Source organism: Passer montanus, unplaced genomic scaffold (genome assembly GCF_014805655.1).
Source record: "Passer montanus isolate IOZ18808 unplaced genomic scaffold, ASM1480565v1 scaffold106, whole genome shotgun sequence".
Taxonomy (NCBI): Eukaryota; Metazoa; Chordata; class Aves; order Passeriformes; family Passeridae; genus Passer; species Passer montanus.
The window spans coordinates 2726498-2738933 of NW_024357170.1; the positions used below are offsets into that span (position 1 = coordinate 2726498).

The 12436-nt window shown below is 38.5% G+C and overlaps 1 protein-coding gene across 8 annotated transcripts in view; it reads left to right on the forward strand.

The window, feature by feature from the left end:
• Positions 1–12436, forward strand: part of PACSIN2 (protein kinase C and casein kinase substrate in neurons 2) — a 53505-nt gene that overhangs the window by 24079 nt on the left and 16990 nt on the right. For 7 of the 8 annotated variants that reach the window (XM_039719820.1, XM_039719847.1, XM_039719859.1 and 4 more), the window contains one exon: positions 3200–3310. In XM_039719820.1, coding sequence (XP_039575754.1) covers positions 3251–3310 — 60 coding nt within the window. In that variant the 5' untranslated portion in view covers positions 3200–3250. Of the gene's footprint in view, positions 1–3194; positions 3311–12436 lie in introns of those variants that run through there. The other variant, XM_039719878.1, reaches the window with a different exon arrangement.

The window sequence follows — 12436 nt, forward strand, 5'->3', positions numbered from 1 at the left end:
TTCTGCACTTGGACTTTGTGATTTATTTTTAGCCTGTATAAGCTCTTGTGGCTAAAGTGTGCTTGTGACAAAAGGCAGCAGGGGCTCTGAACTGGTAAGACTTTCTCTGGGCTGCTTTTTTGGTGGCTATAGCGCTGTGCTACTGTTTGCTTAGCAGTTGGGGGACAAGAAAAAGGTGCTAAAGAGATGTGCCTGGAGTTGTGGAATGAGAAGAACAAAAGTGGGTGAAGCCAAACTGTTGTGAGAATATAGGAAGTGGGTGTAGCACTGCGCTTTCCTATGGAGTTATTGGTTCTGCTGCAATCCAGCTCACCAAAGAACCCCCAACTCTGTGAGATGCTGGTGATCACTTGTGCAGAATCTGTGCAGAACTCATCTTTCTTGTTGTATCCATCTAAATTTTCTAGATTTTAAGTGACATCTGTAGTTGTTCATAGGTTTTCTTTTACAGTAAAATGGAGGACCCTGAAAAACAAAAAAAAAGTGCAATGAACTTTACTTGTGAAAACCTCTGCAAATTTACTTGGAGGATAGGAGGACCAAACCCCGACAAAAAATGTGCTAAAGGCCTGGCTTCTGTAATAATTCTATTTTGTGAGGGTAGCATGACTCATACCACTTAATGTTCCTATCTCAGTATATAGTTTATTTTTAAGTAGGGCTGTAAAAACTGTTTTTCTGTACCAGTTGTTGCTATGACTTCACAATGTTTCCCTAAATGCGCTTGCTCATACTTTCTCACAGCATAGTATTTGGCATAGTAAGACTTTTATTCCATCAGTATTTCCTGAGTGCTGATAGTTTTAATGCTTCCATGGAAAAAAAGGATAACTCCATGTATTATATAGTTCTAGTCGAGGAGGAATAAAAGGGTTTTTTAAAAATCCAGTCACCACAACCTGTTTCTTCATTTAAGAAAATGTTCCTGTGTTTGAACTTTTTCAATCTTTCCATGTAACTTTTCTGAGTAAATTTGCAGGAATGATATAGTTTAAGCTATTTTGTTAAAGGTAAGTGGACACTGTATTATTACTTCAGAACACTTTCATTGTCTTTTTTAACCGTAATTGGAGGGAAAAAATACTGCTAGTGTGGTTTGGGAGAGTGGGATGGATGACTGGATGGGATGGGCTGAAACTTTCCTCTAAGTTTATACTTCAGAGTTTGTTTTTCCAAGTTGCTGAAAACAACAGCTCTCCAGCTGTCTGACAGATCTATTCCAAATGGCAGTGAACACTTTGGTTCAAAGATCTTGATGTAGAGGAGAAAAACTGCCCTAAGCCTTCCTGACAACCTTTGGAATGTCATTCCTGCCTTGTTCTGCATGGCATGCCTAGCTGTTTAATTTTAAACTATTTTTATGAATTGGTCCAGCTAGTTGCAAGCTTACTGCAGTTTGGTTTCCTCCTTATACTGCTTTATAGCTGTCTAAAAAAGGATGTGGAAAAATACACTTGTGTTACCACAGATGTAATCTTTGCTTACCTGAATGTATTGTAAAATGGCAAGGGACAAAATTTATCTGGAAAGAACACATTCTGTGTAAAGGTGTGCTGCTAGAGAAACTGACAATTGCACAGTGTTTAAATTTTTCCCACTTGGTTCAGTAAAAGCACAGGTGGATAAGCTGTTTTTTTGATAATTACTAATAACAAAATTTGAAGATTGTTGCATTAATATGTAAAAATAATTTGCCTTTATATGATTTTCCTTTCTAGTTTGCCATTTTGTAGAACCCTTAATATATTTTGTCTGTCTTTTAAAAATAGAATTCTAACAATTGATGTTCCTCTTGTGGTTTTTGTTCCATATTCAGCATTAAGGTTATGTAAGCTTTTTTGTGAATTACATTATGTAAATAATTGGATGAAAAACTGATAAGGAGAAACATCTTGTCTTCCCAGCCAGAGTAATTTTGTTATGTTTGTGCTGCAACTCTCCAAAAAACTATTTTGTTTCAGTAGCTGGGTTTTGTTACGAACAAGTGCCTAGCCTTATGGCATGGTTATTCTCAGTGTATTCCAGGAATGCCAATTTAGTGTTGAATTTTCCTTGCCTGTGAGTCTTTCAGTGGTGTTTCTCTCAGCAGCTTGTCCTAACCACTGGGCAGCAAGGTCAGGTTTGGAGATGTTTTCAGCCCCCTTTTGAAGGGGCCATGGTACTTTAAGAGAAAGCAAAAAAAAAAAAAAAAAAGGAGAGGGAGCTTCAACTTACATTCTACTGATAAAAGTATTGATTCCACAAGGGGTGGTAAAATCTATTTACCTGTATATATTTCTGGTAGTAGTTAGAGATAAACTTGTCATGAGACAGCCAAACAGGGGAACCTGGTGAAATATCTGCAGAGATCAGACAGGGATTTGTTTGTGTGTTTTGGAATGCAGCTGTTTCCTTTCTCTCCTACCTCTTGGTCTCTAGCCCACAAACTGCATTTGTGGATGCAAATGCCTGGATTTTTGTCTCAGTAATGTTTTTGATGTTAATCTTACATGTTAGCTCAGGGTAACCCTAACCTTTTTCATATGAAGTCATTCATAAGGTCATCTGCTTTGATGAGGATAGATTATATTTTTCTCCATTGCAGTTGTGTCTATAAAAGTGAAAATGCCTGAATTGTTAAGGTAATGACTTATTTCTAATAAAGCTCAGAATTCAGAGCTGATGGGTTTTCTGTTTGTTCGTTTTGCTGAAATAGAACAATGACAAGGAGACATTTATTTTTCTTTAGATCAACAAATTTTTGTCTTAAATATTTCCAGTGGGTTTCATTGTATAACAGATTTCCAGTGGAAAAGGAATAGGACTTGGTGCCGGTTATTGTTGCAGAAGCAAAGTTCAGCTGATTGTCTTGTAGGAATGCTTTGAAAGTGGAGTAGTTAATGAGTAAGCATCTCACTGCTCAATTTTTTCTTTGGGTTATGATAGGAAATTTTATCATTAAATGAACTCAAGAGTCTAGTGAATTGTGATATAAGCAGATGCATTGAGTGTTTTCTGGACAACAAATGTCAGGATAAGAGCCACAAACTGTGTGGTAGAAGTTTTCTGTTCCAAAATGCCCTGTGTGGTTACCTCTTGTTTTTATTTGGCATCTTTAGATATCAAAATACTGAATGAAGTTGCTTAACATAATTTTTTTCATAACTTCAAAACTTCACTTCATTAACAATGCTCATAATTTTTTTTCTTTTTTTTACAGACTCTGGAGGTGTTTAAGCTCTGAATACTTAGAAGCTCTTCATATATAACAATGTCTGGCTCATATGATGATTCTGTTGGAGTAGAAGTTTCTAGTGATAGCTTCTGGGAGGTAATCTAAATGTTCTGTTCAATATTTTCATTTTATTTTTTACTTGTATTGTAGAAAATCTCATTTTTGTGCACTGTAAATTGTGGAGAGAGCTGCAATACAAGGCACATTGGTTACTGTGATCTGCAGAAATAGCCTTCAGGGTAGAAATTACCTTTTGGATTTTGACCTATTCCTTTTGAGGGCTTTAGTGGGCACAGACTTGAAGATCATCCACTTGGGTACGGGTATGGAATACAAAATTGAACTTTTGTCAATTTTTATTGTCAAGGAAGGCCATATGTGAGTAGCTTTTAAAATCATCAGTGTTAAATTTCAAGTAACTGTTCCAAGCTACTGTAAGCGTACATAAATTACAAAAGTAAGATACTGTGTGGAGGTACTGCCTGTCTCCTGTTTGTATCTAGATATAAGTATAAACTTTCTTGAGACAAGTTATTCTTATCTCAGTGTAAAAGCATACATACAGAAAGATAATATGAAGTACTTCATGATATCAGCAATTTGTGCTGCCCCAATCTGACACAGATGCTGTGATAATTTAAGCCCTGAAGAAAGGAAAATCTGTAAAGCAGAGATACTTTTACAAAAACAAGTCGTTTTCTTTGAGTAAAAAGAAAGGTTTGGCAGTGTCAATACTGACACAATTGGAGGTAAGTACACTGTCCAAATTAGCTGTATTCAGTAGGACAAACTTCTACCATTTGAGAGGGAGCTCTTTTGAGTTTGAACTATAGCAAACATGAAAATGCCTTGGGAGAACCTGTCTGAATTTACCAGACACCTATGTTAGACAGCTTGATTTTGGTGACCTGATATTGTACTTGGAAATGTAAGCTTTTCTAGACTTCTAAACTGTGCTCTTTGTGGTGACAACATACTACATTTTGGTGCAGATCTCTCATGTTTTTTCAGTATATTCTGTAAAAGGCCTAATGCTAGTGAGTACAGTTTTTTTGACATGATTACTGTTATGTTAAATATATCTGTCTTCTTTATAAATAAGTTCTTTTAAAATCACTCTTTTAAGCCTTGACCCCTTTTGTTGTAGGGGTCCTTTGTAGGATGACTGCAGACAAACTATTGGGACCATTTGATGTATAACCACAAAGATTGTTCTTGTTAAAATGATGCTTGGGAAGCCATGGCAATCAGGTGAAATTCCAGGTGACAGGAAAGAGCGAAACATTCTACCTGTCTTTAAAAGGGGCAGAAAGGAGAACCCTGTGAACTACTGCTCTTGGAGATGTCTCTCAACTGGCTGTGATCCTGAGCAATCTGAGCTATCACACCTGCTCTAAGCAGGGGATTGAGCTACCTGATCTCCAGAGGGTCCTTCCAAACTCAGTTTTACTGTGTGGTTTGTTATGTGCTGAGACAATGTCCTGAGCAGTCTTGCTTGCTAGAAGTGTTTCAAAATAAAACGAGGAGGCAGTCAGGAAAAAAGAATTCTGGAGGGATATTTTGATGTGTGTTGGGATATTTTGATGTGTGTTGTGCATCGTATACTTGGCAGTGGAACGTGATTTCTGGCTGGCTGTTCTGTACCAAGCTGTTGTCTTCCATCAAATAATCATGTCTGGAAGCATAAAAGCTGAGTGAATAAGAATGAGTTCAAATTTGTCCAAACATAATCATCCTAGTTTACAGAACATTTCAAAGAATTAAATCCAATAAAGCATGATCAGAAATGACAATTACCTTAAATTAGTGCCTTCATGAAGGTTTGTTTAAATGTACTTGATACTTATAGGTGTTTGTGCTGTTGGTGACTTGACTTATATCATTTTGTAAACACTACTACTTAAGTCTGTTTCCTTGGACTTGTCTGTGTATTCTTTCCAAAAGGCCAGGACTGCAGTCTGTTTCATAAGCAGTATGAGTAGACTAATGTATAATGCATGAGCATACCTTTCTTTATCCTTGGATAAGGAAATGTTAGACTTCTGTATAGCAATCAGTTGGTTTTGTTATAGGTTTGTCTGTGCTGTCTCTTTTTTTGGTGTATAACCACGAAGATTGTTCTTGTTAAAATGATGCTTGGAAAGCCACGGCAATCAGATGAAATTCCAGGTGACAGGAAAGAGCGAAACATTCTACCTGGCTTTATAAGGGGTAGGAAAGAGGACTCTGGTAACTACTGATCTGTCAAACTCACCTCTGTGCCTGGGAAGATCATAGGACAGACTTTCTTAGAAGCTCTGATAAGGCACAAGGAGGGTGTTGTTAACTCCCCATGTGTGGAGACACGAGGCTTGACTCCATTTTAAGAAGGCTGATTTATTATCTTATGATATATATTATATTAAATATTACATAAAAACTATACTAAAATAATAGAGAGAAAAGAATCATCAGAAGGCTACAAAGAACAAGAATAGAATAGAAATGCATAACAAAATCTTCTGACTGCTCACAGCCTCAGCACAGGTGGCTGTGATTGGTCATCAAGTGAAAACAATCCACATGGACTAATGGAAGATGCACCTGTTGCATTCCACAGTAGCAAATAGTTATTGTTTACATTTCTTTCCTGAGGCCTTCAGCTCCTCAGGAGGGGAAAAATCCTAACTAAGGATTTTTCTTAAAATATCACGGTGACAGGAGGGCAGGGAGGTGATTTGATGCAACCGAGAGCAAATCTTGCATGACCAACGTTGTCACCTTTTCCAGTTGAGCAGCTCCATCAGTGGGCAAGAGAAAGGGTACAGATGTAATTTATGTGGTTTCCTGTAAAACCTTTGACATGGTCTCCCATAACATCCTTCTCTCCAAGCTGGGGAGACATGGATTCTGTGGGTGGATTGCTGGATGGAAAAGGAATTAGTTGGGTGGCTGCATCCAGAGAGAAGCAGTCAATGGCTCAGAATCCCAGTGGACATTGGTTACAAGTGGTGTTCCTCAGGGGTCCATACTGGGACCAGTATTTAATATCTTCATTAAAGGCATAGAGGGATCGAGGGCACCTTCAGCAGCTTTGCAGATGACACCAAGCTGAGGGTGCAGTGACAATCCAGAGGGACCTGGACATGCTCAAGCAGTGGCCCATGGGAATCTCATGAGGTTTAACCAGACCGGGTGCTGGTGCTGCCCCTGTCTTGGGCACATCCCTCTGTGTGATGGATCCAGCCAGGGATGAGCAGATGGAGCAGCCCTGGCAGAAGGACTTGGGGATGCTGTGGGTGGGAGCTGGCCCTGCCCCAACCCCAGAACCCCCCTGTGCTGGGCTGCACCCAGAGCCCCAGGGCAGCAGGGCAGGGGGGGATTCTGCCTCTCTGCCCCACTCTGCTGAGTGCCCCCTGCAGGGCTGCATCCAACCCTGGGGCCAGCACAGGAAGGACAGGGAGCTGCTGGAGCCAGGGACACCAAGAGGATCAGAGGGATGGAGCAGCTCTGCTGGGAGGAAAGGCTGAGGGAATTGGGTGTGTTCAGCCTGGAGAAGAGCAGGCTTTGGGGTGACCTCATTGTGGCCTTCCAGTACCTGAAGGGAACCCACAGGAAAAAGGGAGAGAGATTCTTGACAAGGGCCTGGGGTGACAGGACAAAGGGGAATGGCTTCACACTGACAGAGAGCAGGTTTAAATTGGATATCAGGAAGAAATTGTTCCCTGCGAGGATGGTGAGGCCCTGGCACAGGGTGCCCAGAGAAGCTGTGTCTCACCCCTGGCAGTGTCCAAGGCCAGGCTGGATGGGGCTCTGAGCAAGCTGGGCTAGTGGAAGGTGTCCCTGCCCATAGCAGGGGGGTAGAATTGGACGATGTTTAACATCTCTTCCAATTCAAGCCATTCCATGATACTTCTGGTTTAGAGTCATCTATCCAAACTAAATTTGACTGCATTTTAGTCTAAAACCCATTCTTTTTTATATGTTCTGAATTGGTTGGTTTGTTTCTGAAGACTGCAACTTTGAATTCTGGTCTTAATCTTTCTCAAAAGGGTTAAACAGCTTTGATCAAAGTATTTTGTTTGATTGGATTAGAAAAGCTGTGGTGCCTCTGGAATGCCAGCTGAGTGCTTCATGTCTCATGTCACAGGAAATAAAGAAGAACTCCTAATTTGGAAGTTGTTTTGTTACTATGGATTCTGACATTTATGCCCTTGTTAGAGGTTTTTCAAGATTTTTGACACAGTAAATTTTTTCTTTGTTTTTAAAGTCAGCTTACAGTTTGTTAAAAGCCACCTTGATGTTTTAGTGCCACAGCTGAAAGCAGTGAATGTATTTGAACTCGGCTGTGGCACAGAAGTGTGAGTCTGGCAGGGTGAGCTTTCGAGTTTGTTCCCTCACACTCCAAAATAGCTGTGATTTATTTACCTTTGAACTGTGCTGCAAAGTCCATCTTTTTCTTAAAGGCATTTGGAAAAGAGTAAAGTTTCTGGGACCTAGCTGAAAAACTGATTGTCAAAGCTGTTTTTTTGCTCACTGTATATCTATTGAAACTAAAACATTTTCAGTTGTTGAAAGTTGGTTGTTCTGTTGAGCTGATGAGAATGGTACCTAATAAAATGTTGATAAGTGAACTTCAAAGCTTTTGCCATTGCTGTTGACAGAAATTTCATTGTCTTTAGGACATGAAACACTTTGTTCTCTATCAGTTTGCTGACTCTAGAAGGCTTTGGTTTCTTTTGGAACTGTCACTGCCTTTGCTATGGTTTCTTACTAAAAAATGTAAATCTGGAGTCTGTAATTGCCTGGTAGTAGATTTATTACTCTAACCTTGTCAGGTTGCATATGCTCAGACTGTCCATGGAGCAGTTCAGTGCAGGTTACTTAATCTGTTAAACTTGTTTTATTAAGTTGCTATTTCAATACTGTTCATGGACATTTCCAGTTCTGGCACTGAGAGTTAAGTTCAGTGCTGGAAATACATACAAATAGTAACTGGTTTCCTCTAAAGGTTAGTAGTTTTTATTACAACACAGATATTGTTATCAGGTTCTGATTTGTGGTTGGGAAATTGCTGTCTTGTTGAAAGGGAATTGGAGAAGTTGCTGTTTGAACTTGTGTTCATGGTGATAGCTTACTGTAGATCTGGCAGTCAAAAAATGTGGGTAGGTCAAGGCTTAGGCAGGGGTAGTATCTTATATCAGAACAGCTGATATGAGTCAAAAAAACAGGCTTTCAGAATTATACATGTTTGTTAAGCGTGCCAAAGAAATAGCAGCAGCTTTTGTAAATAAATTGAAGTGTTATTTGGTAAACCCAAGATACTACTTTAAGGCTTTTTGTCTTCTAGCAGGATGACGAATCCTTTTCAGTAGAACAAAAGTACTTTAGGAGTCAAAGAATTTTGTACATGGTTTGGGTTTTTTTGTACATGTTTTGATACAGCTTGCTTAGAGAACAAAGAATTGCAAAATACTAAGAAAATGCTTTCTGAAGAGTAATTCCCACAATAGCACTGGAGGATTTAATCAAAGTTGTACTAGTGTCTTAAATTATCTAAGAGGTGGAAATTTCACTGTGCTAATTTATTTTTCTGTCTCAATGTACCTTGGTGTGTCTGGTTAAGCTCATGACTCTCCCTGGGTGCGGAAATCCTAGAGACTGAGGAATCTTGTTGATGTGCTCTAAGAAGGGATTCCTTCATCTGTGTTAATTAGCTGACAAGGGTGATGTGCTCTGGGTAATCCAAGGTTGTTGCTGATAGCCTGAAGCAGGGTGGCAGCAGGTTTTCCAAGGGAAAGTGTAAAAGGTACGGTTTGAAAGCCTTTCGATTTCTTTCTCATCTATCATATGGAGTTTTAGCATTTGCATGACTGCTGTAATGCATCATAATCATCTGTGGGACTTCCTGCATCCAAAAATAGACCAGTCCAAAAACTGGTTAGTTCCAACCTTGTGTTGCTTTAGTTAAAACATGAGAAGTGGGCATGAGACCTATTGGCTTTGTCCTACTGGAGTAGTTTGGAATGTCTATGAAGGAATTTGGTATATTAATAATTAACAAAATGCATCATAAAGTTTGCTTTCTGTTTATTAAGCTCCAACCTTATGCTGGTAATCACTATAAGGGATTATTAAAAGAAAATGCCTTGGGCAAGATGAGACCAATGCTCTTGTTCAGTTACATACCTGTGAAGGTAAGGAAGCCAATGAGAGTGTTTCTAGAGACCAAAGGGAACTGTATGTATATCTTGCAAGGTAAGACATCAAAAGAAGCTACCCTGCCTGTGGAGGCACTTACTTTAAATGAGCTCTAGGTCCCTCAGAGACTGTGTGCTTCCTTATCTCCCTGACTTTCTGCTAGCATCAGCAATATGGAGCCCATTTATTGCAGGGGTGTTCCAAACACCTACTTACCCACACAGAAATAGTCACTGAACAGCTGTTAAACCTGCAGCTGGGATTATTTTAGCCCTGTGAGCAGTTCCCTTGGAGGACAGGACATATGTGCATTCTAAAGTGCTGAACGTAGGGCTTTTGTTGCATTCTGAAGGATTTGCTGAGAATCCATTAGCAATATAAGACTTTCAACCTCTCAAAGTGGAAGTTGATCCTCTGTGTAATATGGATGAATTAAATTTGGCCTCTGTTTGCATTGCCATTGTTCCCTGCCCCCTTCTAACCATATAAAAAAACCAACAAAACAAACAACTAAAAAACTCCTTCCCAAAACAAAAATCCCAACCAACCAAAGCAAGACCCAAATGCAACATTCTGGATAAAAATATTTGGACTTTGTAATAGTAGATTCCTGTGACATAGTTGTTTTTTAAATCTCCTCCTAAGTTTGAGCAATGGAATATTTTTCATTTCTATTGCTAGTGTTTGCTTTAGTGGTGTATTTAGCTTAAGATTTAAACTAATGCTCACAGGTACTTGGACTGTGTGTGCTAATTATGCACCAAGATAATTATTCTTATTTCTAAAAACCACACAGTGGTTGTAGATGTTTAAGCTGGTTGAAATGTTTGGAAACTTCACGTTTGACGTAGCTGGAAAGAAATTTTCCTCATGGTTAAATGGAATGCTGGAAATAGTATGTTGGCCATTGGTATGTGTGGGTTTGACTATGAACCTTTAAAGCTTATTATTCTGTTTCATGCCTAGGAGTATTTGTCCCTAAAAATACCTTGTTGACTTTCTTTTGAATGATTCCAGTTCATAAAGGCTGATTTGTTATGAATAAGCTCTGCAAGCTTGGAAAAAGAGTTGACAAATCTATCTGCAAGCATTTGAAACTCTTGAAGTATTTATGGTATAATGTTTGTCACGATATGCTGAAATTACCTAACAGGAGTTTAGCAATAGCTGAATGTTTGTCACCTTCTGGGCTGCTAACAAATGAAAATACTCTTCTTTTTTCTCTCAGTGTACCAGAAAAACCTGCAAGGTGTGTTTAACACTCTAGGCTTTTGTGCTGCTCTATGAATATGCCTTAAAATTAAAAAAAAAGTCTAACAGTTGAGGTGAAGGAGCCAACATAATTTAAGACTCTCCCTTTGTGTTTAGTGCTGTGAAATTGTAGAATAATGAGGTTGCAAACTCTTAGATAAATTCCCACTAAAGATCCTATCAGTGTCAGTGCTTGGCTCCCTTGGTAAAAGCAAGCTGCCTGTACTGCCAACTACAGGATGATCAATGCCTTATCAGAGGATACCTCTGTGGTTTTTTCTGGACCTTACAGATTCCCTAAATCTTAGATTTGGCAGAGAATTTCAGATTACATTCCTGTGCTCATGCCTGAGAGAAAATTATAAAATCAGAATGAATGTGTTCTTGGTTAAGCTAAATGGAGACATGACAGCATCTATAGTGTCTGTAAGTGATAAATGGGGCAAAATAGGATCAACTGAGATTTATTAGCAGCAAAGCTCAGTATTTTTTGCAGTGGAAGAGGGTTAAAACTGATGGTTAATTCAAATTAGAACAGGTAGGAAGAATGATACAAAATCATGAATCACAATTTTCTTGGAATGAATTGATTACATTAAAAAAGTGACCATTATAATGGTATTTTTAAGAAATAAACTCTTGGTTATTTCCTTTTGAAGTGTTTCTGAGAACAGGGTAAACAGTGAGTGAATTTGATATCATGTAATAAACTATCTCTTTCAGATGGATGTATTTGTTGATACTAAAATGAAAGTGGGGTTATAGTTTTTTAATATCTATTTTTCTACTTGAAATGGTAAGAAAGTTTGTAGTCTTACAATTTACCTTTCTGAAACAAGTATTTTATGTGTAGGACATGAAGACTTAGAACTTCATGTCATAACTTCATTCATGTCTTAGTTGTCTGCTGTCTGTTTAGCAAGAAATAGTGCAATGCTCAGAATGATCAGGAAATTATTCTAACTAGCAAAATTATGTATGTTCATGTACTGTATACGGCTACTTGAGAAATCTGAAAATTGCCAGGCATTATGTAAATTGGCTCTGACTGAAACAAAAAAGCACAGGATTTGTTTTTCTTGTTTTGTTCCTGGTGAGTTGCTACAAATAAAAGAATTCTTCATTTTTAATTTGCTGAAATACTTCTTGTGAATGGGAAGGGGGAAGTCTTGCACTATGTTTGCCATTTACCTCAGAAATTGGAGAAGAGAGTCTTGAATAAACAATGTATAAGATCATGTTTTTCAGAGTTCAGGTTGTCTTGAGTGTGTTTCTAGGTTTTTCATTTATTGTTTTAACTTCTCTACAGTTAATCTAGTGTTCCTTGACCACCTAAAGACTGAAATTCTTTTCCCTTTACTTGGCTCTGTGGCCTAAGGACCTTGTGTCTCAAATCTTATGTCCTACAATGATAAGCTGCACATTCCACATCTCTAAAATGTGTCGTTGCAGTGTCCCTAACTTAAAATGCAGTTTTTAAAAGAAACCACTAGGTTTTCTAAATGTTACATGCCAAGTTATATAACTTATGTTCTCTGTCATGAAACACAGAAAAAAATGCTGTATTTCCAAAATTCTAGCATTCCTGATAGGGCAAATTTCAGTATAAAAGGCTTTCTTTGCAGATTATTTTCTAGTATTGTAGGCCTGGTGCCTCTTTATACTGATTCTAAACTGTGATGCTGAGTTCCTTCAGTCATTCTGTGAGGAAGAGGAGAAGGAGGTGGTGGGTGAATTATCTGTGGTGTGCATGCAGCTCTTTAAAGGTGCCCTTATGTGATGACAGTGAAT